Below are 27,290 nucleotides of genomic sequence, written 5' to 3'. Positions count from 1 at the left end.
AAATTCCAACTGAAGAGCACCTTGTACAAGTTGTACTTGACATAATAGTTTACAACTTTTAAATATGCCATATATAGTGAGAAAAAGGAAATAGAACTATCATTTTGAACCTTATTATAAAATAATATATATAATAATAATAATATATATATATAAGCAGTGTTAACAATTATAAAATGGTACTAATTTAGGTCCAGAGTGAGGCATAATAGCCTAATCTTTATTATTATTATTATTGGTATGATATCGGCTAATGCTGATGATTTTTGTCATTATTAGCCTATACTTGTTTTTATTGATTGTTATCTTTTCGAGAGAAAAAAAGCTACTACTGCATGCATTACTTGTGCTGCAGTACAAGTTCTGCGTGTGTGTTCATCTGCAGCCTGCAGAAGGAATGTCTAAAATAAATGAATCAACCCAGATGTTCATCAAGGACACACTCCGGTCACAATCAGCTAGCTGTTAAAAAGAAACGGGATAGAATTGTGTTTTCATTATATTTTGCATGAGTTGCTGCAACCTGTTTTGGAGAAATGTTTCAGTTCAGTTTGACACAGCGATGCCACACAGCCGGTAATGGGTGAGATAGCTGTAGTATTAGCATTTGGACGGCACAAAGGATACGAATAAACAAACAGGTAAGAAGACAATGGGACATTTTGAATCCTGGGAAACGGGTTAAATATTTAGCTGGCATATAGATAGCTCATTTCGTTTTTATTTGTGTCTGCCATAGTCACACACTTCAGACGCACTGCTGTGCAGTTTGAGCTATGCTACACAGGAATGTGCGTGAGACGAGAGAAGGGATGCTTGGTGCAGTGGAGCCTACTGTAAGCACCGCAAGTCCGCAAGGGCGTAGTCTCCCGTTTAGAAGCCTTTAAAAAGTGCGATGCCAAGTAGGCTTGGTAGGCTCATCCAGAGTCCGGACTATCTATCTCGTTATAACTCTCATGGTAGGCCAAGGTTTACGCGACGATTCGTGACTAACCGACGGATTCTACGATTATCCAAATGATTGAGCGTGTGCAGGGATGTATAGTTGCCTAATGATGTCCCATGTTATCCTGCAGGTAGAAAGTCATTGAGCTGACCGGACAGAAAGCTGCACCAGTCGACTCGCAATGGAGCCGCATCTGTACTACGCCACGGCGACGTGCCTGTTGTTTGGTAGGCTATTCTGCCTTGCACTAGTCACACACGTCGTAGGTAGATATTCACCTGGTAAAGTTGATTTGATGTGAGATATTATAAAAACACTTCTACCTCGGCTTTTAACGATTGATCGTTCGTAACAAACCTTTTTAGGCTACTTTAAAATCCATTTTTAGGTTATCTGCAGTCTATTTGTGTTCAATCTTTCTAGCCTATATAGTCTTATATTGGACTGTAATTTAAATGATTTGACATTCATTTAAATCCTGTCATCGGTAGGCTAGCATTTACATTAGGCCTTCTACTATAGCAGGTTGCTCCAAATAGGCTATAGGCTATAATATGTTATGTGTGGGCTGGGAGGAATCAATGGAACTGAAATATAGCCTAAGTTACCGGTACTCACTTGCTTATTTGAGAAGCATAGCAATATAGCAATGTTGTGAATATTTTCCCAACCATTTGGCCTATACATCCATCATTATAATAGCAAAATAACCAAAAAGCACTGCAGTTTAATTTCTAATTTCTGAACAGCATTATTTTCAATAAAGATAAAACATTGTAGTACCATCCCCTAAAATAAATAGGTCTACTTATATTTCAGCCAATCAACCTTTATAGATCGCACTTAAATGCTGATGAAAAAAAAATCCAATATGAAATTGTCATATTGTTAACAGTCCAGCTGATTCAAGACTAATTATCCTATGTCACACATGTAGTGACAGTCTTTCATTGGTTGTCATTAAGCAGATCTGATTGTTATTGTCGTTAAACCGAGAAAGCATCCATGTCATTTTAGATTTTTGCACTGGCTATTCAAAAATAGCAGATGTACAAGCATGTCACTTTGACTTTGTGCCGCGGTGTGAGCTTGTACATCTGCTATTTTGGAACATTTTTGAATACTTATGAAAGTGTGAAGACTACTGATTTAGACGGCATTTGTAGAATCGGCCTCAGGTCTTAATGGGTTAAACAGCTCTACGGTACATTTTAGGCATCTTTCCTTTCTTGTGTGTTTTAGTCACCACAGTCTCCGGGTTCCTCTTCACTCCACGCGGCCCTCAGATGTATCCATGTATGACCTATCTGGAGAAGAATCTGAGGGTGGACTGTGACTTCCCACCCACCTATCAGCTGCCTGGACCTTACTGTGAGTACAGACAGGACAGCCGGCTGGTGGGAACCACATATCCCAACATGGTGACCTTTGTGTCCATAGACAACCGCAGGAGATCCAACGTAAGCCTGGTCACACCCTCCCTCTGTCGCCTCACCTGGGCCCCGCTGCTTGATGATAAGCCTTACACCTTCACCTGCAGGGTATATCAGGGCAGTGACTGGAAGGAGAACAGTATGGCTGTGCATCAGAGTGAGTATGGAAATGCAGTGTGAAATGTTTGTGGTCATGTGATTATGAATCAAAAGTTAAATCCATATTATTTTTTTTGCAGGGCTCCTGCCAATTTGCTCTGCAATCAGCGTGATGTTTCAATCTGCGCCGTGGTTTCTGTCGCTGGTGATGTCACTTCCTGTGGCTGTGGGTCTTTTGAGTCCATAACCTCTCAGTTGCACAGGTTAACACGCTTTTCACTCAAGTTAAGATTGACTTATGTTGTTGCTGCTATTATAGGCAGTCCAATCAGTGTTTGTAAATAATTTCAAATCCTCTCCCAAGGTTTTAGAAGCCAGAAAACCAAGCCCTTGACCAATGGTGCCATACTGAAGTACAGCCAAGAGCTGCTGCACTGACAAAATATGAGAGACTATCTTTATGGATTCAAAGACTGTTTACTTGTTCCTATACATCTGGACGAGTTTTAGTACAGTGGTGCTATCAGTTCAGAGCAGGATCATTCATCAATCATGTTATGCCAAAAGATCTTCCTGGGTACTGTTACAGTCATCGTTTTCCTTGGTGTTGTCCATGGAACTGTACATTGGTGTGACATCAGAAACGGTGGTGGGGCCGCAACTACACTGTCTCATGTTTGGCTTTAGGGAACAGTAGGGCTTACCAGTACAGCCCAAATTGGCTTTGAGCATAAAAAACACTAAATCTGGCTATTCCCTTCAAAATGCATTACGCTGTTATGCATGGTCAAGTGTTATAACTTATGGATTATATATTTTTAAAGACATACACATCTAAAAGATCAACATGAGTTAACACTGTGTTCTTTATCTTTGCCTCATCTCATAGCTAATTATACTGAAATTCAGGAAGATTATTATGACGATTATGAGCTAATTAATTATTTATTATTTCATGTTTCTTTTTACCTGTAATACTTTAAATTTGATCCTGAAGTAGGCATCCCATAGATAGAATACAACTTTGACATAATTTACACTGGCCAAGTAAATATTACAGACGAAAATAATACAATTCACTGAAATAAGTACGGAGCACTTAAATAGACTCCTGCACTCCTTTGCTGTCTTTTAGCATACAGTATACATCACATAATGTAGGCCTACACTGTGTGTAGTGTGAAGAGAAGAGTAGCCACAAATAATTGTAATCCTTTTTAACATGATCATTACGATGATCAAGGGAGAAACAGGCACAAATAATAGAATTTCTACAATATGCCCTCTAATGCTTTGTATTTTTTTTGACCTCTGCCATTAGGCCTACATAATATTATAGTCAGTATACTTTGACCCACAGTGTACCTTAACATCATGAAACAGGCTGTAGTGTAATAGCCAAATTGATGAAACAGATGAGTTACAGGGTGTTGTTCATCATATACACATTCCTTACATAATCAAGGGTCACACAATGTCCCATCATAACAATCTATATTTGAAAGATGCTTTCATTTTATGTCTTTCAGTTTTTTGCGCATATTCTCCCTATACAGAAAATGCTTGAAAGCTAATGTTAGGCTCTGCTAGCTCAGTTTTCACATCAAATATTCTTATTATTGCAACAATGCTATTTAATTTGACTACACGCAGCTGTCCCCAAACTTTTTTTGCCGTGCACCCCCTATTACCTCCTGACCTAGCTGACTCACCCCCCAACGCTAAGTCTCGTTGCATGCATTTGGCCGAAAATGATACATTTTTTAATATGATTTATGGCAAATAATCACAGAATGTCTACTACAGCAGCTGCTCTATACATCTTCCATCTCTGGTTTACTAGATTTTGCCAAAAATAACACCATAAAACCGCCATTACCCTTTTCATGTCACACACCCCCTAGAGGGCGTTCACGCACCACAAGGGGTGCACGCACCACGGTTTGGGAACCCCTGGACTACAGTACAAGTAAAATGTATCCAATTAGCTTGAGCATTTTTTGTTATGTTCTTACTTCCTATGTCATGTACTTAAGAGTATTACGTTCAGTATTATAGTATATCATATTTTATTTTTTTATGCTCATATTTGTGTGATGCTTTGGTTTTATTATTACCACCAAAGGCATAGTACAATGGCACCATAGTTATAGTATGATATTGCAAAGCAATAGTAAGAAATAAAGAGATACTTGTAAAATGACCTTTTCTTTCCTTTCTGCAATGGGTCATTTTTTCCTCTGAATTTATTCAGAAGTGTTCCATCAATGCCAAGTTTCAATAAAGTAATGACAAGTAAAATGAATTAATCTTTTGGATGTATTGACCACCTCAGTCTGAGGTGGGCAGTACATCCAGATGATGAATTCATTTTATTGTCTGAGGCTCAGACAGTAAGTGGAGTAGCCTACACTTTACCAGTACACTTCAGCTGGGCTTGAATCCAAGTGCACCAGTAGTCACTAACTCACTGTAACAACCTTCACAATTATTCAAACTTGTGCCAAGACCAACTTGGCTATGAATGTTGTTTGGACACAAACACTAATTATTGCTATATTTGTATGACTGGCAGATTTTGTTATCAACTTGGTGTGGATGGTTCAATGTAACTGAATTCACAATTAGTTGGAACTGAAGACAATTATCTCAGTTTTTACTTTTTGGAAATCAACAATTACATTTAAACATTTGTAGAAAACTAAATGATATGCACGAGGCCATTCATTGTGTGAACTGCTGAGGTAATCTTCCTTAAACACTAGATGTCACCAAAACATTGCAGTCTGATTGCCTCTTTTTTTTCTTCTTCAAATTTTACATCTAATTCAATCCAGGAGACAAACATTTAGTTTTCCCTGCAGGAAGATTGGATTGGATTTGACTCTCTTCTGACTCACTTGCACAGATTATGATGTAATGAGGAGAGTTTTACTTAATATACAATATTCATTCACATATTCACTGATGATAGATTACAGATTTATAATTATATTTACACCAGATGATCCATTTAATTGTGTGGAACAGGCTTCATCTGATAACCTGGCAGATAATATTTGAGAAAAACACTGACATTGGGGAGATAGACATTCAATTAAGGCTTTTTTATTTTCTATTTCATTCATCATCGACCCTATAGATTGGTTGTTTTCAGTGTAAATGTCTAATGGAAAGAACATTTAAATACAACGTTTGGTCTTCAGAAATAGCTCAAGTAGGCTACAGTATGTTTATATTAAGATTAAATAAGTGAAATTGTAACGGACAATATTAGTATGATATGATCGTTACAATCTGTAATCTTTGTCACATTGCGACACTTGAAGCTTGTAGATCTGCTATTTTGGGCAAATGTCACCCCCCAGAATGAGCATGCTGGGGTTCAAGTGGTTAATATATTATGCTGTCCCTCTCAAATGAATGAATACATGTAAACGTAAGCATTACAACACTGACTGGATGACCCCTGATCATCTGGCCCTGAACTCACCCTGTCTGTCCTGACATGACCCCAGAGGAATTGAGCCGGGCTGTATTGCTTTCATTTTGGGAGAGAACATATGGGCCACATGTGTGTGGCTGCTAGTGATGCGTGTCCATCCAGCAAGGACCAGCATGAGCCACATTCCTGAGTAAAGTGGTGGACAAAGTATATATTCAAGTAAATACTCAGGTATTCAAAAGTACAAATCAAGATACATTTTTTAATATCAGTGCATTGTTGTATTGCTCCCTGCCGATCAACAAGATTTGCTATTTTCACTATATGTTTGAAATAGGGATTAATGGCGCATTCATAATTTATTTGTGTACATCCCAACTAAGAGTCCATTCCTAGAAATGTAATGGAGTCAAAAGTAGGCCTACAATATTTGAAATGTACAGTATCTGAGTGAAAGTTATGAGCTTACAATCTTTTAAAGAATACTCCAGGCACGCACGCACACAAACACACACACACGCGCACACACACATACACATACACATACACACACAGACTGTTTGGCAGCATTACGTTGTCTCATAAGTCATAATATATCACAATACTTTGACCACATTCATTTATTTTATACAAATTTGAAGTCAATTTAATTATAAACAAAGTTCACATAGGAAAATAGATTTCACTCTAATCATATTGAAATGTACTGTAACAGCCTCAACACCTTTACATCTCTATGGATAACACCTAATTGCAGTAGAAGTAGTAGCAGATATACAAGGCATTCTCTGTTTTAAATTCATTTAAGAATCTGGATTTATTTTAAAATGTACAATTCCAGATAATATTGTCATATTGTTAATTATGTACAGTGATTTCACACAAAATGTATGAGAGAATACATGTACTGTCATTTTCTAGCACAACAAAACATAAAAGATAATAAAAAAAGATGGCCATATTTCACTTTGACCCTTTTTAAACCTAAACTGTTTGAGTTCAACAGATAATATAATAAAACATAATACATGAAGCTAATTTCCACACATATATAAGGAAAATGGCAGAAATGAAATTCCTTGAACAGTTGAGAGGTAAAACAATTTGAGGTATAAGTGTACATTCAGTGATAAAAGTTGTATTGCGATACAGTATGTAAACAGCAATATGATGCAAAGGTTGTACACACAGCTAAGACACAACTAATTATAATCAGGTATATCAAAGATCAGTAACATATCCTTCAGTAGGCGATCCCAACTTAAATTTACTACCATCAAAAATATCTAACAACTTGCTTACAACTTAATAGGTCACTGAAAACAAATGAATCTGCACACTTGTCTCAAAACGTTGGCAACTATAGATTAGATCACTCATTCATGGGTCAGGGGACCCCAGGGTCATGGGGTCCTCGAAAGGGTTCTGGGGGAAGCCAGCTAAATGACTAATGACTGATAGTTAGGAACCAAATGGAATGGACCCTGGGTCTGTAACTTTGAGAGTGGTGATTCATTGTACACAACACTGAGGATTTTGCATTGTTAAACAAAAATGGGGATCCGTGGCCTTATTATGTATATCAAACTGGGGGTCCTAGTCTAAATTAAAAAGGTTGAGAATCAGTTAAACTGTGTCAGTTAAACTGGATACAAGAAGAGTGGGCACAGAGTAATGTAAAGTGTACAGGATTTGAACATGCACGATACATCATAATCAGATTTACCGGTAAATTTAATTTACTTGTTTATGCCCAAAATGACTGGATGTCCAGGTTTTGTAGCAATTTATAGCAATTGTAAAAATATTAGACCATAATTGACAAATGTTCAATCATGTTCTAATCATGTATATTTTACATTGCTTAAGACCGTTTTCTATATATAGCTTTTCCAACTATACCTGTTACATTTACATCTGGATGTCCATATTTTCAACTTTAATATTTGTGGGCTATTGTTACTGACATTTTGATAGCTTGAGATTCTTCATATTGTAATATATTTCTTCCAACACAGACATCATACTCTATTGTAACTGATTTTACCTGAACTGCCACTGTTGTCAAGCAATGATTATATTAAAAATGACAATGCACATTTGAGAAACAGGGTAAACACTATCTCTAGCTTGAGGGTGGTAAATACCAGGCAGACTGGGCAGTGTTATGTAAGTATCGTGAGTCTAAATCGGCTGTTGTGTTCCTGATTTAAGTACGTCAGCAATAATCCATTGACTAATGGCAAATTATAATAATATTTAACTGGCACACCTTTTCCCCTTTATTTGCAGAACTACACAGACAAGGCGCATACAAGGTTGGCAAAATAGAGGACAATGATCCTGTGGTGGGTTAACTTGTCCATTTTCATTAGGCCATTACTGTACTGTACTGTACTGTACTGTACTGTACTGTACTGTACTGTACTGTACTGTACTGTACTGTACTGTACTGTACTGGTCAAACTTGCAAACCATTTATCTGTGTTGCCAATGAGGAGTAACGTTTGCTGTATTGAAACCAGAGGCTGAGAAGGTTTGAGTGACAATGACCCAGCTTCATTGCCAGCCTTCAAATATCAACTTTAACATTCATTTTCTGGACCCTGTGATTGGTCCCTGAACAAGAAAAACAAATCCAGTTTTTGGAAGGAAATAAAATAAAAAGATCCAGTCACTATACTGCCCCCAAGATGTTCAGGCCAAGTTTCAAATATTAATTGAATACGAGGCAACTGAAAAAAATGACAGTGGATGGAGAGAGGCTCTTTGTCAACCTACTGTAGCAACCAATGGGTGCAAGGGGCAGGGGCAGGACCATGGTCGAGACTTGTATTATCATTAAATATTTACAATGTATGCATGTATGTATTCTACTTCAAAGTTGTACAATACACATATAACAATATAGTTTTCTTTCTTTGAGAAATACTGCATTCTGTGAAAAAAAGAAAAGAAAGACAAGAAAAAAAAAAAATATATATATATACAGTATATATATATATTGTCATGCAAATGTAGACAGGGTTTATGTAGACCCAATTCATCGTCGTTGTTTTTTGCATGGACAAAATATAATAATAACAACAATAATTCACGATAATTCAGACACATAATAACATGATTTCCAGCATACTCGTATTGTCATTAAAGCCTTAAGGCAACGGTTCCATCTCTTGTTTTGTTTCAGGCTATACAGTAATAGGAACAGGTGAAATATCACCCTCTACTCGGAACAGCTACCATTCACCATTTTATGCTACAGCATCAATCAATGGGACAGTTATGTTGTAATTCATACTAGTCAAATTTGGGCTTTGCTTTGTGTCAGATATTCTGCATGTGGAGAATGATGGAGGTGGTTTTGTTGGATTGGTATTTACCTGGCTCTAATCTAAACACAATCTAAGGTGAGGGCAGCTTTGTGTTGTGAAAAGTTCACAATCCCGCCCGCCGCCCCAGGGAGGGGTATTGTTTTCTTCCAGTTTCCCTGTTCGTGAGCAACATAATGGGGAAACGACTGTATGGGATGATGTGAAACTTGATTCAACAGCACCACCGAAAGCATCGTTACGAGTAGGACCGTTGCCTGCCTCCTGTGAATTGTTTTATTTTTGTTTAATTTATTTTTATTTTGTTCTGCCCCTGACTGTAAAAGTATGGTAAAGAACCAAATGTTCTCCTTTAAAGAAGGAGTGCCGAGAACCCCCCCTCCCCCGGCCTAAAACAAGATCATCAGGTAATTGATTATACTAGGAGGAAGATGTTTTTCAAAAAAGTGTACAGAAAGTGTTAAAATTATGTTTTTATGTGGCCACACCCACCATTTCATTAAGTATACCTTTTCACCGTAGCACCACCCACCTGAACTTGCCACGCCCACAGCTGTTGTTGTATGATAATAATGGGAGGGGCTGATTTTAGTGTGCCACTAAAGCGGTGTATTTCGATTGGCCCAAAGGTTTTCAGCTTTCAGGAAGAAATCAAAAATACATAGGGAAGACATATTTGCATATTATAACCACACATGGGGTCTATTAGAGTAATGTTACCTCCATAGACACATACAAAACAGAAAAAGTACAAAACTATGTCATCTCATCTTTAAATATCTAAACTATAGGCTAATAAAGACTGATAGGGTTAAAAGTTTTGGTCAAAGTGACACATTTTCTACTATAATTAAAAAACGGTTAAAGATGAAGACCAGTTAACTATTATCGCCGAATAGGAAGTCACACATGGTCTTTCATTTGGAAACTACTTTGACAGCTCAAACTCAATGTCACCAAGCAGCTACTGTAGGAGAAAGGCCATGCTCTGTTTAAAGGGGGTCAAGGTTTGTTTGTTATGGTACTCTGGTACCCTCGTCTCCCTGGTGTCAGTCTGTGTTTATGTTCCAATGCACCCATGTGATCTAGCCAGACACCCAGCTATGTGAGCTCGTCTTCACCCTCTGAGCAAACCCCTGAGGGCCAGCTGCAGGGTCAAAGTTGAAGTCCAGAGCATCTCCATCCATGAGGGTGTCATGGAGGACAGATTCCAGATCACAGTCAAAGCTCTCAATGGGCATGTTGTCCAGGTCACTGGGCAGCCTTTCCTGGTGATGACTACGAGGGTTGACTGGGCCAGGGTTCCTGTGGCCATTGGTGTTTCCATAGCTTGACAGGGCCTCACTTGTGTGCACAGAGTGACCGCGGGGCAGCTGCATGTATGTCCTCAGGCTGGACAAGTGAGGAGGCCCCCCCACTGAACTAGGACTAGTTAGAGAGATCATGTTACTGCTATTCATGTCCTGTGAAGTAGAAGGGCCCCGGCTATGTATAGGCTGTGGATGTACGTGTGGAATTGTGTGAGGACGCTGCGGAGCGCTCATCATTTTCACCCCGTCACACCTGCCCATCTGGCTGCTGTATCTGGGTGGTAGTAGGCACCGGTCTCTGCCAGCCTGAGACATACCCGTCTCGAAAGGCACCATGTCCCTACAACGCTCTGCATCGGAAGTCAGCAGCTCCTTGAGGAGCCCTGCAGGGCAGTTATAATGGCTCTGGAAAGGCCCAAAGGCTGACTTAGAATTCGGAAGTGCCTGCATAGGGATAGGGGACAGAGGATGAATCCCTGGCTGGCCGTACAGGCACTTGTGGTAGTCTTGCTGTGGTTGGGGGGGCATGCCGGGGGAGCTGTAGGGGCTGTTCTGAAGCATGCCAGAGGGGGAGGAGTGAGAGGAGTCGGAGCCGAGTGGGTTACTCTTGGGGGACAGCAGATTTAGGTTGTCTAGGAGGCCGTCCATGACGTTATCCGTGCCATGTTGGCCCATGGATCCCCCCATCTCTGACAGGCTGGGGAGCGTGGACGCCATCTTGGTCCCTGCCGCTACGGGATACGCCATGTGGCCAACATCAGCCTCTCCCAGGTCGTCCTGTTCTGAGACGAATGGTGAATGGCGACCGCTCAGTGTGCTGGCATCGGAGCTGGCTCGAGTCCTGAACGTGCTCCAGGCTTCAAAGTCATCATTGCTGTGGGAGTTGGGACTTCCCAACCAATTGGAATACTGGGAACTTGGGCTTTCTACTCCGGCCTCTATACCTTCCTGTAGGGTCACCTGGGAATAGGATGCGCACGCACACACACACACACACACACACACACACACACACACACACACACACACACACACACACACACACACACACACACACACACACACACACACACACACACACACACACACACACACACACACACACACACACACACACACACACACACACACACACACACACACACACACACATAAAATACCTGTATATACTATGGACATAGGAAACGTAAGGAAAATATTTAATGGAAAATCATTTCATTTCATTTGAGTCCAAAAGCGTTTATGGAGTTTGAAAATTGCAGTGTAGGGACATGGTTATGACATTATGATCACAGTACCTTTTTCTTAGTGGCTCTCCCTCTGCTCTTGGTGAACTTGCTGTTGTTGTCCATGGAGGCAGCTCTACGTCGGGGAGACTTGCCATTCTTCCCGCCCTCTGGGTTCAGCATCCACCAGGAGCTTTTCCCTGTGCCCTCATTCTGTATGCGCACGAAACGACTGTGCAGAGACAGATTGTGTCTGATGGAGTTCTGGATGGGAAATACAATTAATCACTATTAATGATTCAATAAATCTTCAATGGAACAGTTAGTCTGGCATGGTAGGTACAGCTTCAGCGAGCTGCACCACTTGATGTGGGTCAGAGCACCAGGCACTGTGGTGTAATTTGGGGAATAGTAATATGTAAATTCTCTAGTCTAAATGTCTCCCCTTTTAAACTTCCATTACAAGATATGTGTATGAGCATTTATTCCTTTAAATAAATAAGCTTCTGCTGCTCTCCAAAGACTCAAACACAGCTGGTCTCACATTCAAATTATGCAATTAAAATGTCTTTTTCAAACGTGAATCCATTAGTCCAAAACTGTGACTCAAAATAGTATACCCTGCAAATGGTAATGTAAGTAAGATCAAGCAGAATGAAAGGTGATTCCCTGTCTTCCTCCTTAGTAGTGTAAAAAGTAATCTCACAAGTCATTGCAAGTGGGCTACATTGCAGTGTAGTGTGTACTAAGAGGCATGCCTCTAAGATGATCACAGCACAAGACCACTCATGCTCATGTGTTGTATGATTTGATTGATTAGTCTAATCTTTTTTCATTTTTTTATTCCAGCCTGGGAAAAAATACATTCCATTAAATTATAAATAGTTGAGCGATGCACAACTCCTGAAATGAGACCGTTTGTTTCTTTGTATGTTGCTGTCTGTCTACCAGAGGGTGCTGAAGCAGCTCAACTAGCCACAACTCTAGTTGTTATTTATGTTTTAGAAATAGTAGTATAGTAGCTAATCTTTAAAGGGTGACATCTTCCTCATCACATCACTTTAAAGTAATACCATGTCACTTTTTTTTTAAATAAAAAAATCATTACTTTTGATACAATCTTTCACTGGTATATCTTTCACAACAATCATTTTGACAACTTTACTAACAGTAAACACCATTAAGCAATCTTTTTATTCTGGAGTGTCTTTAAAATGTATTTATTTATATATTTTACAGTAATTAGTAATAGTTTCTGACAACTTATTGTAGCATTCCAAAATATCCTCAGGGCTAGGAAGTATTGCTCCAGAGGAATGCTGCAGGGCAGCATTCCTCTTGGAGCAATACTTCTGCATAGACAAATACCGTAATGACAACAGGTGTCGCAAAAAGACTACTAATATGAATGTTACACAGACAATAGACGTTCAATGCATTTTTATGCCTTTACATTAAATGCCCTATAGAACCTGCCTTGCTTGGTTCATACCTCAAGCATGTTGGTGACCTAGGCTGCTAGGCAAGTCTGTAGGCCACCCTGTCATTACATGTACATTCATTTAGAACATTTCTAAAGGTGTATTTTAGAAGGACTCCCCTTGTTTACAAGATGAGTTAAACTCTTCCTTCACTCACATAAACTCTACCTCAGTTTGTAGCTCGGACTAAAAATGTATCTGACAATTCATTGTACAGAATTAGACAGCATTTCTGGCGTGTATGTACCATCTCCTCAACATTATTTTACACATGTGTATGTACTCTATTGTATGTACTACTACTAACATTGATTCTTAACAAAGAACAAATAACAAAGACTGTATCAGAACAGAGAGCAAGGGGCTGAAGACAGAAAACAGATACATGGTCTAGTCTGTCTAGACTCTATACAAAATCTTCCCAACATATAAGTTCCAAGTCACTGTTGTGATGGATATTGAGTACAAAAAAGGACCAAAATGCAACATAAGACAGAAAACATAACCAGGGAATTTCCCCTAAATGCCCATGTGAACCCAACAGCAACTCCCTCCAGTTACTAAAGCCAGATGTCCCTAACCACAAGATTCTACAAGGATACATGGAGATAAAGCTGCTCACATAATGCAACAATAGTCTCTACTTTAGTTAGGGTTAAATCTCCAATAAATTAATTTGTTAATCTGCATTATTAAATAGAATAATAGTATTGGTAGTAGTAACTCTTTGGCTGGTAACTCACAAGTAATTTACTAATTTCACTATTATCAGGAAGTCACAGCTAATGAGTAATGAGTGAGTTTTGTCAGCTCTTGTGTTTCATACACTGCAGGGGAATTTGATTATTCTACACTTAAAATGTAAAGATAAAATCTTGATTTATCTTTGATCTAAATCTCGCACTCTCGCAATCTCTTTACAAATGTACTATAATACTACTACGCATACAATAATGTATAGGTAACATGGATATTCCCACATTGGTGTTTTCTATATATTCATTTCAGAGCATGTGACAATTTGAAATTGCCTACAGTTGCCTACAGTATTAAAAACATTTATCTCCCTTTGTTAATTAACTTGGGGGGGTTGATGAGTTCACTTTGAGCTATTTAAATTCATTCCGGTTGAAGACAAACGATAAAGTAGTTAGGCAGGCAACATATCCAATGTATTAACCAAAGGAAGAACTGGCTACTACTGCACACTTTACAAAAAGTGTAAAGCAGTGTAAATGTCTGGTGTAGCAGATTATAGCCCTGTCTGTAGCCCAGAAGCCTAACAACTCTGTTGGTCAGGGGGGGGGGGGGGGGGGGGGGGGGTTGTAGTAAAGTTTGTGGAGGCAACTTGGTTTTGCAAAGCAATTTGATTGTTTACTTTTGGTTTAACATTACAGCAGTCCCTCTTTGACACACCTAAAACAACTTTGTTTAGTATTAGGATGGCTGTTCTGATATCAGACAACCACAGAAAAGTGAACAAATACCGGTAATAGTGTATCAACAGCAGGCTTGTGAAGCTCAGGAGTGAGAGGGCAAAGGGGGTACATATGATATTTTATGGGAGGACAGAGGAGAGGTTAGGGAGTTCGAGGTGTGGATGGGGAGGGTGGCAAAATGACAGGAAAGTATTGGAAAGTAACTAAGTACATTTATCTAAGTACAAGTATTTCCAATACTTTTACTTCTACTCCACTAGATCTCGGATCCAAATATTGTACTTTTAATCCACTACATTTATTTGAAAACTTTAGTTACTACTAGTTACTTTGTAGATTTTGATTATTATTACAAAACATACATTAACCACTTCAGAAATTCATTTCGGCCATTTGAAAATAGCCGATCTACAAGCTCACAATGCGTCGCGATGTGGCACATTGTGAGCTTGCAGATCTGTTATTTTCAAAAGATTTGTATACATTTGAAAACTTGAAATGAGACATTCTGCATAATGAGTACTTTTACTTTTGGTTGCTGTACATTTTGATGCCAATACTTTTGTACTTTTACTCAAGTAAAATTTTAATTCCCGACTTTTAACGAAGTATTTCTATATTGCAGTATTGATACTTTTACTTAAGTAAAACATGCAAGTCCTTTTTCCACCACTGCAAAATGAGACGACAATGTTGTTGCTGTGAGTGCTGGGGTCGATGAGTTCACTTTGTGCTGAGCGTGGAGCCCCTCACCCATGCAGCCAGCGCTGACAGACACATGCACACAGGCTGGAGGGGAGAGTAGGAGGGAGAAAGGAAGCATCAGACATGACACGCTGGCTTGGACGGTCTGTTGTCTGAATCTACTGAAACAGAACCCTTGCTCCTCCTCAGCCTAACTCCTCCCTCTACCTCCTACAAACAAACTCCATTAAGAAAAGCCTTCCTGAGCCACACAGTGCATCCAGTCTCCATACTGTACTTGGACCAACACCATACGTTGGCAGAGACTACTACGCCTGAAGCCAGAGTTGTTCTACCACGTACGGCGGTGTCACGAGCCTAAAACAGCAGATATATAAGCCCATGGCGCAATGTGGATGTGATGCATTGTGTGCTTGGAAACACACTTAACTGCATGTTCAACGGCTACAGTTCATAATATGATGCATGTTCTTTTGTATCAGAATCTTTTTTAGAAGGGTGTTTCCCTCCTTCCTGTAACTGTTGCCCTCTCTGCCACAAAAATACGTCTGTTCTCTTTTGTTTTTACATACTCTCAGCAAGTGAACATTTAAGAGGAAATGAGTCATTAGCAGAAGACTAGAGACGTGAGAAGCACGGCATTCTAATTCTCACATCTACCTAAAAGAACCCTACTAGTAACCAATCTGCATGCTTGATCCATTGCTAGTGATATGGAAATTCCGGAGGGATATGATAAGAACCAACAAAAGATCATGGATCGCATGACTGGGCTGTGGATGCAGGCATTCTCCTAGTCCGTCCGTGTGGCATAATCTTCGTCTCAGACAGACCTTACCTCAGTTCAAAGAGAACAAAAGACATCCTCTGCTCCACTGACTCAGGAGGCGCCCCCTGCACGCAATCACCCTAAAGATCCAAGCTGCAAGATGCAACCCTGACAAGACATCCAACTTCCAAGTTCCTTCCAAAATCCAATCCTCCAATGCTTCTGAGAAGGCTTTACACCAATAAACTAATGCTAGGAAATAAGAACTGGTTTCCCATCTTGGGCTTGTCTGGATCTGATACAGTTTTTTACTAGAATACATCAGTAATACTGTCTGTGCCAGTCCTGTTTGTCAAGAGAGGTGCAATATACGTAAGCAGTAGTAGTATCTGCTATTGGAAGGTATCAACATAGGGGAGCAGGGAGTTTTATTCTCCACACAATTTCTATATGTTCATACTTATGTGTGCAGTCAGTTTATTGTTAATGAAATGTTACTGAAACCAAACCAACTGCTATGCTAGCTATAGACAATTTGCTGTGGTGATCTGAGCTGCTACTGGGCTTATGTAAAACTAGTGTAGGTATGCATTTGAAGGTCTTTCAATATTCAATCGTTCAGCGGTTTTCACATCTAAATCTAATCACCTCAATATTTTCTATGAACAACAATATCAACATAAATAACAAGAAACATGGATCTCATAATGGTGTTTCTGTTGCATTCATCTAGGATCAGCGTTCTCTTGAGAATGGTTCCACGATCACCCTCCTCTTTCCAAAACGTCAAAACAAACTAATTGACACAGCTGCTATGCCTGGTTTAGTGAAGCGTTAAGGCTTGCAATAACGGTCACAGGTTAAGTAAACAAACAAGGCCCAGTTAGAGGGACAGGTGCAGCCAAAGTGAGAGTTGCTTGACTGTCTGTTAATTTTCTAGAAGATGCTTTTACTGTACATGTGGCATGAGGCACAACCACACACAGGAGCCCCAAGAGACTGACTATACGGAGGAGGGAAACTGATATTCAAATCAGTAACTGTTTTATTTCAGTGTCAATGTGGTTTGTGGATTTCTATCCCTTGTTAGCAAAAGGTGGTGGACACGTACTTAAGGTATGAATATAGGTCATACTCGCACAATGTCAGGTTCTACAGTGAATCACCACCTCCCAATAAGTCACATGTCAGGTGTCCGGTGTCTGGGTTGTAAATAACAATTAGTCATGTGTAAAGAATGGAAAGTCGCTGACTAAACTCAACTAGACTAAAAACTAAACTACAAGTTTTAAATATGGCGATTTTATATTTTATATTTTCTTCATCATATACAGTTAGTAGGTTCAACTTTAACAGGAGTGGACCAGATGGACCAGGAGTGGACCTGTGCTCCTTTAGATGTGAAAACCACGATTGAATGGTGAAAGACATTCAAATAAATGCATAAACCTACCCTAGTTTTACTTAAGCCCAGTAGCAGCTCAGATCACCACAGAAAATTGTCTATAGCTAGCACAGCCAGGCTAGGTTGCCTACTCAGAGCCCGTAAACTTTGGTCATAGTATAGCCACTTGGACTGGGATCTGAAAAATCTAACTTACATATACATCTCGATCACATGACTCCAGAGATAATGCAAAGCAAAGCAAAGTTCTTTGTTTACCCAGGGTGAATGGACTAAGCTCGAGATGCTTGTTTACAGCCAGACCCTGCTCATAGAACATTTCATGGTAGGGGTTCAATGCCTTGCTCAAGGGCACTTCAGCGGTGGTAATTTTAACGTGCCGGTCCGGGGATTCGAACTGGCGACCTTTCGATAACAAGACCGCTCCGCAAACCGTTCGGCCACCACTGCCCCTTGTGTACTGATGAGTCTTGGAATAGGGTTAGTAAATAAAACAATAAAACACACTGGTAGAAAGTGTAATCTGGCACAAACCGGGCCTATAAATTGCGTCATGGTCCAAGGAATCTAGGGGGAAAATAATTTGATTGTACGACCTACGGTTCAAGAGTTATAGGCCAAAACATCAAGTGGGCTGTTGTAGGTTGCATTAACAATTTGTAATTGGTAATACATTACAGATATAATCACTATTGTCAGCAACAGTATGTGGAGGGGTGTTGTCCATTGGGGTTTTTCTTTTTTGACTGCTAGTAGTGTTTTGTTTTTTGTTTGTTTTTCTTGTCTCTTTCTTTTGTGTAAGTCATGTGTATTTTGTATGCTTTATTGTAAAATCAATAAAAAACTTTGATGACAAAAAAAAAGTGGGCTGTTGTAGCACAACGAGGAGATTTGAAAAAAAATTGGCTTAGTGGAAATGTGCGTGCAAAGACAATCATCATAGCCAATCGGAATGGAATATGAGAAATGTGACAGATACGTCTTGATCACATGACTACAGAGATAATGTATAGCGATTTGCGATTCGATCGTTCCAGCGGTGCTTGTAGAAAGTAGTAGGCTAATCACTTGATAGCCTACTATCAATAAAGGCAGAAAAGCAAAAAAAAGAATCTTAAAAAAAAAGAATGTCATGCCAAACTGGACCCACCAGCAAACTTTGAAAGCAAATCGTAGGCAATCAGAATAGAATCTGAAGAATCTGACGCATACATATTGATCACGTTTCAGTAGTAGCAAAAAGCATTTCAGTGGGAATGTGCATGCAAGGTTTCACTGCAATCAGTTAATGAGTTATATTATTATATCATTTCGTTCAAAACGGGCCACTATAATTTCGTTCAAAACGGACTATAGAGGTAGGCTAATGAGGTAATGTGTGGTAACCGATTTGAGTGATGTTTGGACAAAATCTGTAGGAGTAATATCAAAAACGTTGTTTTGTAAAATTTGACCTCCTGGTGTCGCTATAACAGGCCGATGTCAGAACTTTGGGGCAAATGTTTTTATTTGTTCTCCACGGAGTATGTGTGCACAGTTTCATGCCGATCGGCCCAACAGTGCCGGGGCTGCATTCACACATAGGCCTCACTCACACCTAGGCCCTGTACACACATATCAGACGAACATGCTCTGTGCTGTCCGTGTTTCATGGCTGCCTCAATGCTCACTGCTTTTCCAATGGAAGTCACGTGGTTATAGGCCCTGTACACACATATCAGACGAACATGCTCTGTGCTGTCCGTGTTTCATGGCCGCCTCAATGCTTTTCCAATGGAAGTCACGTGGTTTGACCAAACAGTTGTGTGTGATGGGGGGAGGGGGGCAATCAAACAAGGTTCAAGGTTTCTTTATTTTGTCTCCCGAGGGAGAAATTTGTCTTGGACCCCAAGGACCCGCCCTGCAGCATACAGATACAATACAATACAACACACAATACAAGACAAAAAAGGCACACAGTGACCCGTACAACATTATAATACCACACACCACCATACCTAGTGCAAAAGAGCAAAAGAGGGGAAGAACATCACCTCAAATCCTTCGACCCCTACCCTGTCTGCCCTCTGCAAGGACTCTGTCATGATTGACAGAGGGACAAAGGAATGCTTGTACATATTATACTTGCACGCATGGACCTCGTACCTCCTACCTGATGGCATTAGCCGATACTCAGGGTATAGTACATGGGAGGGGCAATTAAACACGGACAAGACACAAGACACGGACAAGACAGCCGTGTCAATAGTGTGATTGAGGCCAGGCCTCATTCACACCTAAAAGACACCGGTCTTGTCCGTGTCTTGTGTCTTGTCCGTGTTTAATTGCCGCCCCAATGCATTTCCAATGGAAGTCTGAGGCTTCGTACACCCCCCTCCCCCCAATCAAACACAAGTCTTTGGTCAAACCATGTGACTTCCATTGGAAAAGCATTGGGGCGGCCATCAAACACAGGCAGAGCACAGAACATTTGTTCTTTATGTGTGTACGAAGCCAAAGACAGTCTTGTTTGGTGGCTGTGTTCTGCCCCCCTCCCCCCATCAAACAAGACTGGTCAAACCATGTGACTTCCATTGGAAATGCATTGGGGCGGCCATTAAACACGGACAATACACCAGACAGACACAAGATTAACTGCTCGCAGACAGACGGACGGACGGACGGACGGACGGACGGACACACACGGACACACACACACACACACACACACACACACACACACACACACACACACACACACACACACACACACACACACACACACACACACACCCACACACACACACACACACACACACACACACACGGACGGACGGACTACGGTAGTCTCGGCCACTAGACTAGGCCAGTAGACCTACAGTATAGGACTTGTGACAGAGTGCAGAGTTTACGCACAGCTATTTGGCTAACCACTTCCTGATGCTTTCTTCCTGCACACATGTATGCGGAATTTAAGCAGTCTGTAATTCTAGCTGATAAAACAAAAAATAAATGGTAAAAATGTGCATCTGCCCTGTAAATATATATCATATTTATAATATCAGCAAGTGGATTCCAGGTATGCAAAACATTCAACGTGTGAATCCTCATCTGACATATCAGACTTCAAAGACAACAACAAAGGTTGAGACAGAGATTGGGATCTTTATCTGAAACGTTTCTGCACTTAATCTAAAGAATGACTCAAATTCCTTGCACAATTCACACAGTTTAAAGGGCAAGTAGCATTTAAAGGATTGACCCTTAGTCTGGATTACTTTTGAATCTGCTTCTTTTTTCCCCCTCCCCTCCAGCATATCTCTGGAGGAGTACCCATGCCATTTATCATTTGCATAAAGTTTTCTGAGGCCAGGTTTTTGTGTGCCCATAATCTATAGGGGGACCATTATCCTGCTGAGGCTGGAGGACAATGCGTCAACTTTACATACCACACATTCCACAGTTCACATACGTAGACACTGGACTTTACTCAGCCTTCAACCCATAGACCTCGCAGCCGGGCCAGTCAGCTGACTGCCCCCCACCACCCGGCTGCTTGTCTCCTTCCTTCCCTCTACGACGAAGGCCCCTAAACCAAGGCTCCCTCTCTTCAAGGGGTTCCTTCGACATTTCGGTGGGGCCTCTAATGTTCATGGGTCTCTTTGTAGCCTCGTGATCTCAAGACAAATAGCGGATGCTCATTCAATCTTTTCTCAGATTCTTTCAGTGGCTCCTTTCTTTTCCCAGGAATGTGTCCCGAAACGGTGTGCAAACAGTTGGTACATACAGTATACTGTCAAAATAAAACAAACGTTTATGCATGCTACTCAAACAAATTAGGTAAAATTCTAAACATTATCCTTTAATATTGCACAAATGACCAAACTAATTAGATGCCTTGGCCTACAGTTTTATGGTGTGGCTCTGTAACCTGTAACCTGCCGTTTTTTTCTACTTTCTAATTCTTTGTTTGGCCCAAAACATTGTGTTTATTGTCATGATTTGTCACGACAAGAGTTGGCTTTGTCCGCGGCGTAAACGTCTTTAAATAAATACTTTCAGAAAAGTCTATGAGGAAAATGAACAGGGATTTCTTTTCCGGGTCTCTCGAGGGGGCGGGACCTTAGAGTATATATGAATAGAGACGGCACCCGGATGAAACCCTGAGGCGAAATGGACATAGTGGCCAAATTTGATATTGCAGCGTGGGCCCAAACACATGAACGCAATGATAGTCAGCGGCAGCGCGTTTATGTGTTTGGGCCCAATCCATCCCAGAATGCACTCTGTTCCTACCCAGAATGCACAGTGAAATCGCCTCATGCGCTTTTGAGCAACTTAATGCAAGTGGATGGGAGGAGAACTCGGGTGCCGTCTCTATTCATATATACTCTAAGGGCGGGACTGCAACGCTCTATAGGTGAACCATCTAAAAATGAGTGTTTATATTTGTGGTATAATATCGCAATCCGGTGGGGCATTCAGCACCAATGTCTCGTGCACCCTGCAGTAGACCATGGAAGTAACTCTCCTATCTCTTCATACATTTTGTAACGCTTATTCATGTTGTTAATTTGCTGCTGCAACTCCGCACCGTCCTGTATTCCCTTATGTTTTATACCTTGTGCTATAAATTGTAACTCTTCACAGCAGGGTGCCTAGTATGCCACTTACTTTGCTGCACCTGTTTCAGTTCATTGAGAAACATGCTGAGTTCCAGTTGAAAAAAACAAACAAACTGCTGTTTCTCCAGTCTGTGACACTCTGAGGCTGATGGCCTCACCACCACCGCCCCAGGGGGACCTAGGCAGAGTCCCCCTGGCTGGCAAGGATATTCGCTGTTGAGCCAAACAGCTTGAGCTCTCAGATGCCACATGCGTTCTGGCAAGCCATGAATAACAGCAATATAAGGAAGACAGGATGTCGCTGCAGCATCCTCCGTCCTTATCTTCTCCTACATCCACTTCTAGTGTTCTTGGTGGAGTTTTATTTTCACAGCAGGTTTAACTGAACACCCTCCACCCACTATGGGTTTCAATCTTATCACCATGCCATGCCAACATCAGTATATGGAGGGATGCCCAAACATGTAGAGTTTCAAATGAATGACTTTTCCGATGATGTGCAGACTCAGCGTTAATTTACTTTGAGAGTGTACTAAGGTAACCAAATGGTACAGTTTCAGAGTTACAACACAGTGTGGTTTCTCTCCTTTATGATTACAAGATTACGGACTTCTTTTTAACAAGTACTAGGTTTGCTGAATTAGAGAAATTATAGTATACCATCCTGCCCATGCCTGTGAGTCTGACCTGTTCCTCAGTTTTTTTCCCCCCAGCCCTGACCCTTGTGTTTTTCAGGGCGTAGATGTTAACACATGGCCCTGTTTTCCATCCAGCCAACGGGAAATGCATCATGGCTCATTGTGGGGGGCTGTGCTGCTTTTTTGTTAACAGGAAAGTGTAAAAATAACTAACAGCCAGTAGTTCTAAGGCCCAGTAAAGGGCTTGATATTCTTTGTTGCATGCAGTGTCGTGCACAGAAATTATTAGGTCTATACAAGCTCACAATGCATCATTCTGCAATGCATTATGAGCTTGTAGATCGGCTATTTTCGGTGCAGAACACCAGCACAATTATAAATCTGGCTTAACAATGCCAAAAAGTGAAAAACTGATACATCATGGGAATGTATGTAAGGTTGAGTTTGAAGTAGGATGGAATGTGTGTATTGTTGTTAGCTATTGTTAAAGCTGCAAGCCATAACCCTTTTTGTCCTAACCGGGATTTGAACCCCAGGCATGAGAGACCAAATTTCACTAGGCCACTAATATACTAGGATACCCAAAATCCGATGTTGTTAATGTTATGACAGTTATTTACTTACTACTTACTTATACATGCAGGATCACATGGCTCCATTCCATATCCCCAAACTAAAGTCACAGGGACGTAATGTTTGTATTGTATTGCCTTCTGTTATAATAAAAGATGAAGAGAGGTCAACTATTTGAGTTATTCTCATTTGTAGATGTCCATGTAACATGAATGCACCAGCATGTATTAATGAAAAGTTATCTCAAAGAGCTGGGGGGGAAAAATATGAATCAAATCAATGTAAAATGTGGAATGTTTCAACACTCCCAACCTCAACTAATTTCCCTTCGACAATGCACAATGTCAGCTTAAGAAAAATTCATAACAGCAGAAATGGATTTGATAGAACAGAGGATAACAATCCATTTCTCCATGCTGTGGCATCCGCTGCGGAAATTCTAGAAGACAGGGACACAAAGATATGAGCACAGAACTTTGGAATGGAGGATGTTTGACGTGGTTCCTAACATCCCCCCACCCCCCTTCACTCCCACCCTCAATCCTCAACATTGATTGAGATGTTTGTGCTGCCTCCTGTTATTGTCAAGGGAACTAAGAACATTTACGGAGTGCTGCTTTCTGGCAAAAATATATAGGTATTTTCTGGTATTCCCAGATTTCCCACCACCCTATGCACATACAATTTTATATATACCGGTGTATACACAAGATACGTACATATATTGGTCCTCTAATGTTCATTATGAGATTGCAACAAGTTTACTTGCTCTGAGCCTCAGAGAGAGATGGGTTTTTGACAGTTCAGAAACCTAACCTACCATGGCATCATGGATGGAGATTCCAAGTTTACCACAGCTTTTAAATTCCTTCAAAGTTTAGCATGCTGAAACAGAAGCCATTCTTCTAGCATCAATACAAAATAAAAATACGTTTTTCCACTGATGATGTTATTGGTATATTGGTTGGTTGGTTATTGGCTATATAAATGCACCATTTACCATTTATTGGTAGGCAGGTGAGGAGACACAGAGTGAAAAGTGCCATCTTATAATTGAGTAGTGAGGACCAATTATATGAAGACACGGTTGAAATGTGTGAAGTGCTCCTTTAAAATGTTTTTCACAATTATCTCCAAAAGGAGTGAAATTATTATCTGAATAATCGATCAAGGCAAAATGTATCATAGTGAAAGTTTGCAATTTAGCCTGAATCTTCATCTTTGCTCCTTTTATATAATGGAATTGAGGATTTTTCCCCATGTCACTCATTGTACTGTATTACCTTTTTTATTACCATAATTGTACCATCATGGTTTCATGCTCATAGTTGACAGGCCCACAATAGAGAAGAGATACTTTATCTGTGACAGTTTTGTCTTGCCTTAACCCTATGAACGACTCATAGGGCATATAGTTTCAGTATGTTCCAATAACATTTGTGTCCAATCTGTTCACTAGCAACTAATTGATTATTTTTTGTTGTAAATTATTTCCAGGTCATGGACCAGAGGCAGTAACCAATTCAGTCCCATCTAAGGCATGTTTGCAATCAGATAACCTTGCACTATTCTGCTGCTCAAGAATTGTCTGGCAGCAGAAAGGCACGTGCTACAGCAGGCAGAGGAAACCACGCAAAGACTTCAAAGGTAACTTAGCTACAAAGGTATCTAGACACCTAGCCTACATACACTACAGGATTCAATATTTTCACAAACAGACACCCTCTCAATCATAAAGTATATTGCGTGTTGTGGGAACATGCACACAGGCCATGCAGTCAGTGCACACATACACAGTCACATTCTGTGCCTACACTTTTAGATGTAATTAAAGTAACAGTGGATTTTGCTGTGTATTCTGTATAGTATATATAGGCTACACTGTGTGTCAATCATTTCAAATGGTCAAAAATGTTTAATACCGACAGTTCCCAAATAAATGACAAACTTATACTTTATACTCCTATGCGCACGCATGTCACACAATGTCATGGGTAAATGTGGCCTGTTGTTGGCAAACATCTACAACCGCACAGCAATCATAAATGCTGAAATCACAGCACACCCTTTGCAACAACACTATTGAAAAATGGTTGTATGCACCCATTTTTGTTGTTACATAATAAATAACCAAAGGACATCCTAAAGAAATTGTTGACTATTCTTCAGTGAGGAATGTGTCAATAGCAACATCACTCCTGGGGATTAATGGGTCAGAATTATTAAAAACATTCCCCAATAATAAAATCCCATGCAAATCACAATGGAATGATTGGACCTGATAGCCAAGTGGTTAGCGAATGTACCACATATAGGTTCTAATGCCTGACACAACGAGTCCTCGGTTCGATTCCCGGACCAGCTGGATCTGCATGTCATTTTCCTATACTCTCCCAGCTTTCCTGTCTCTCTCTACACTGATCTAAAGCAGAAAAAAACTCTTGGCAACTATCAGCAATTTAGAAGTGACCTGTTGCTTGCTTTCAGTCTTTGCTGTTGCACAGCATTATCTTGCACAAAATGCTAATGAGCATATAGCGTACCGTTATGAACTTGAACAATAATCAAAGCTCTTATAATATACACTAAAGCCTCCTCAATTAAAACAAAAAGGAAAAACACAAACACACTCAAATCATTGGCTAATAACAATGTAATACCAGACTGGCCTAAAAAAATGCAGGTTACAAACATGCTTGACATATTTTATGATAAATCAAAACTGCTAGTTTTGTCACCATCAGTTTAGCACCAGACAAGTAGGGCAACGCGAGATTGTAATTTGTAACTATATAATATTAGGCTATATCATCAACATAAATTAATGCTTGTGCGCGCGCGCGTGTGTGTGTATGTGTATGTGCGCGCGCGCGCCCCGCACAGTGTGGCACGCACGTGGGTCACATAGGCTATTATGTGCAAGACAGGGAGCTCACCTTCCAGCCTGCGGAGCTATTACTGTCTCCTTTATCTTTGAAGTATGGCACACTCTTGACCATCCACTCGTAAATCTGGGACAGAGTGAGCCGCTTCTCAGGTGAGCTTTCAATCGCCCTTGTGATGAGGTCAGCGTAGGACATGTTCCCCCAGGCGTTCCGACGGGACGAAGTGCTTTTCCTCTGGATAGCGGCCAGGGGACCGCTGGCACTACAGGTAACGTTAGGTGAAGCGAGCGCAGACACCTGCAGCTGCTGCAGCTGAGAACTTGGGTGCTGCTGCTGCTGATGTGGTCGTGATGGCTGCTGATGATGTGCACAGTTCTCCTGACATTGAAAGTCACTGCTACACATTTGAAGGGGTTTCTGATCACTGTAGTCTCCGGTCTCTTCCAGTAGACCGAGGTTGGTGCCGACATATTCCGCATTTGACTCCCGTTTAATAGAGGGCGCCGGAGAAGGAGATGTGTCGGAGCTGGCAGGTGCGATGAACTCGGGTCGAGGTAGGGGCCAAGTGCATGATCGCGGACGGGAGAGTGGTTCAAAGTCCGGGTCTATTTCAACCAAGTGCTGTGGCGGTAATTCAGCCATAACAATAATAACCTGGTAGACGGTCACGTCCAACAACAAAAATCTCCCACTCACACGAATACAATTTGCGGCGGTTAATCACGCCATTAACTCCATTAGACAAGGCTGAATAGTCTCAGAGCTGAGATTTGTCCAAAGTGACTGTTAACTTGCAACAGCGCCACTGCACTGAAAAGTTCCATACTAGCTGCAGTAACCAACAGACTTGAGTATGGCGCTCTGTCAATCACTGTTTTATGGCCCAACGCCTTCTACGAAGACGGTAGACACCCACTGGGGCTTTGACTGACAGGTTCAAGCCACCAATGATAATGCTGTCTATGAAAACATTTAATTGATGCATACTGTAAAAGTGTTG

At 40.7% G+C, this 27,290-nt stretch overlaps 2 protein-coding genes across 3 annotated transcripts; one reads left to right on the top strand and one right to left on the bottom strand.

The window, feature by feature from the left end:
- The first annotated feature begins 539 nt into the window (after positions 1 to 539).
- Positions 540 to 4,681, top strand: LOC306927583 (uncharacterized protein). Of its 2 annotated transcripts, XM_079507379.1 has the most exons (5): positions 540 to 641; positions 1,077 to 1,173; positions 2,189 to 2,536; positions 2,619 to 2,741; positions 2,843 to 4,681. In XM_079507379.1, the coding sequence occupies exons 2-4, from the start codon at positions 1,128 to 1,130 to the stop codon at positions 2,723 to 2,725; spliced, it is 501 nt and encodes a 166-aa protein (XP_079363505.1). In that variant the 5' UTR covers positions 540 to 641; positions 1,077 to 1,127; the 3' UTR covers positions 2,726 to 2,741; positions 2,843 to 4,681. The 2 variants fall into 2 exon arrangements, with proteins under 2 accessions (XP_079363505.1, XP_079363506.1); XM_079507380.1 differs by lacking the exon at positions 540 to 641 and having other exon boundaries at positions 1,008 to 1,173.
- A 5,198-nt stretch (positions 4,682 to 9,879) lies between these two features.
- LOC306927710 (forkhead box protein O1-A-like) lies at positions 9,880 to 27,276 on the bottom strand. Its single transcript, XM_079507542.1, has 3 exons — positions 26,342 to 27,276; positions 11,864 to 12,055; positions 9,880 to 11,525 (listed from the first exon to the last, which is right to left on the bottom strand). The coding sequence occupies exons 1-3, from the start codon at positions 26,930 to 26,932 to the stop codon at positions 10,341 to 10,343; spliced, it is 1,968 nt and encodes a 655-aa protein (XP_079363668.1). The 5' UTR covers positions 26,933 to 27,276; the 3' UTR covers positions 9,880 to 10,340.
- Positions 27,277 to 27,290: the final 14 nt, after the last annotated feature.

The sequence above is a fragment of the Electrona antarctica genome (genome assembly GCF_951216825.1).
Source record: "Electrona antarctica genome assembly, chromosome: 8".
Lineage (NCBI taxonomy): Eukaryota > Metazoa > Chordata > Actinopteri > Myctophiformes > Myctophidae > Electrona > Electrona antarctica.
Note: the sequence above shows the minus strand (reverse complement) of the source record. Positions and strands in the feature narration are given on the sequence as shown.

Bases quoted from the DNA above. Each gene is read 5' to 3' on its own strand.
- LOC306927710 (XM_079507542.1), bottom strand. From the start codon at position 26,932: ATGGCTGAATTACCGCCACAGCACTTGGTTGAAATAGACCCGGACTTT. The intron at 12,056-26,341 runs GTGAGCTCCCTG...TTTCCCATCCAG, and splicing joins ATAGCTCCGCAGGCTGGAAG to AACTCCATCAGACACAATCT. The intron at 11,526-11,863 runs GTACTGTGATCA...TCCTATTCCCAG, and splicing joins GGAGAGCCACTAAGAAAAAG to GTGACCCTACAGGAAGGTAT.
- LOC306927583 (XM_079507379.1), top strand. From the start codon at position 1,128: ATGGAGCCGCATCTGTACTACGCCACGGCGACGTGCCTGTTGTTTG. The intron at 1,174-2,188 runs GTAGGCTATTCT...TGTGTGTTTTAG, and splicing joins GGCGACGTGCCTGTTGTTTG to TCACCACAGTCTCCGGGTTC. The intron at 2,537-2,618 runs GTGAGTATGGAA...TTTTTTTTGCAG, and splicing joins CAGTATGGCTGTGCATCAGA to GGCTCCTGCCAATTTGCTCT.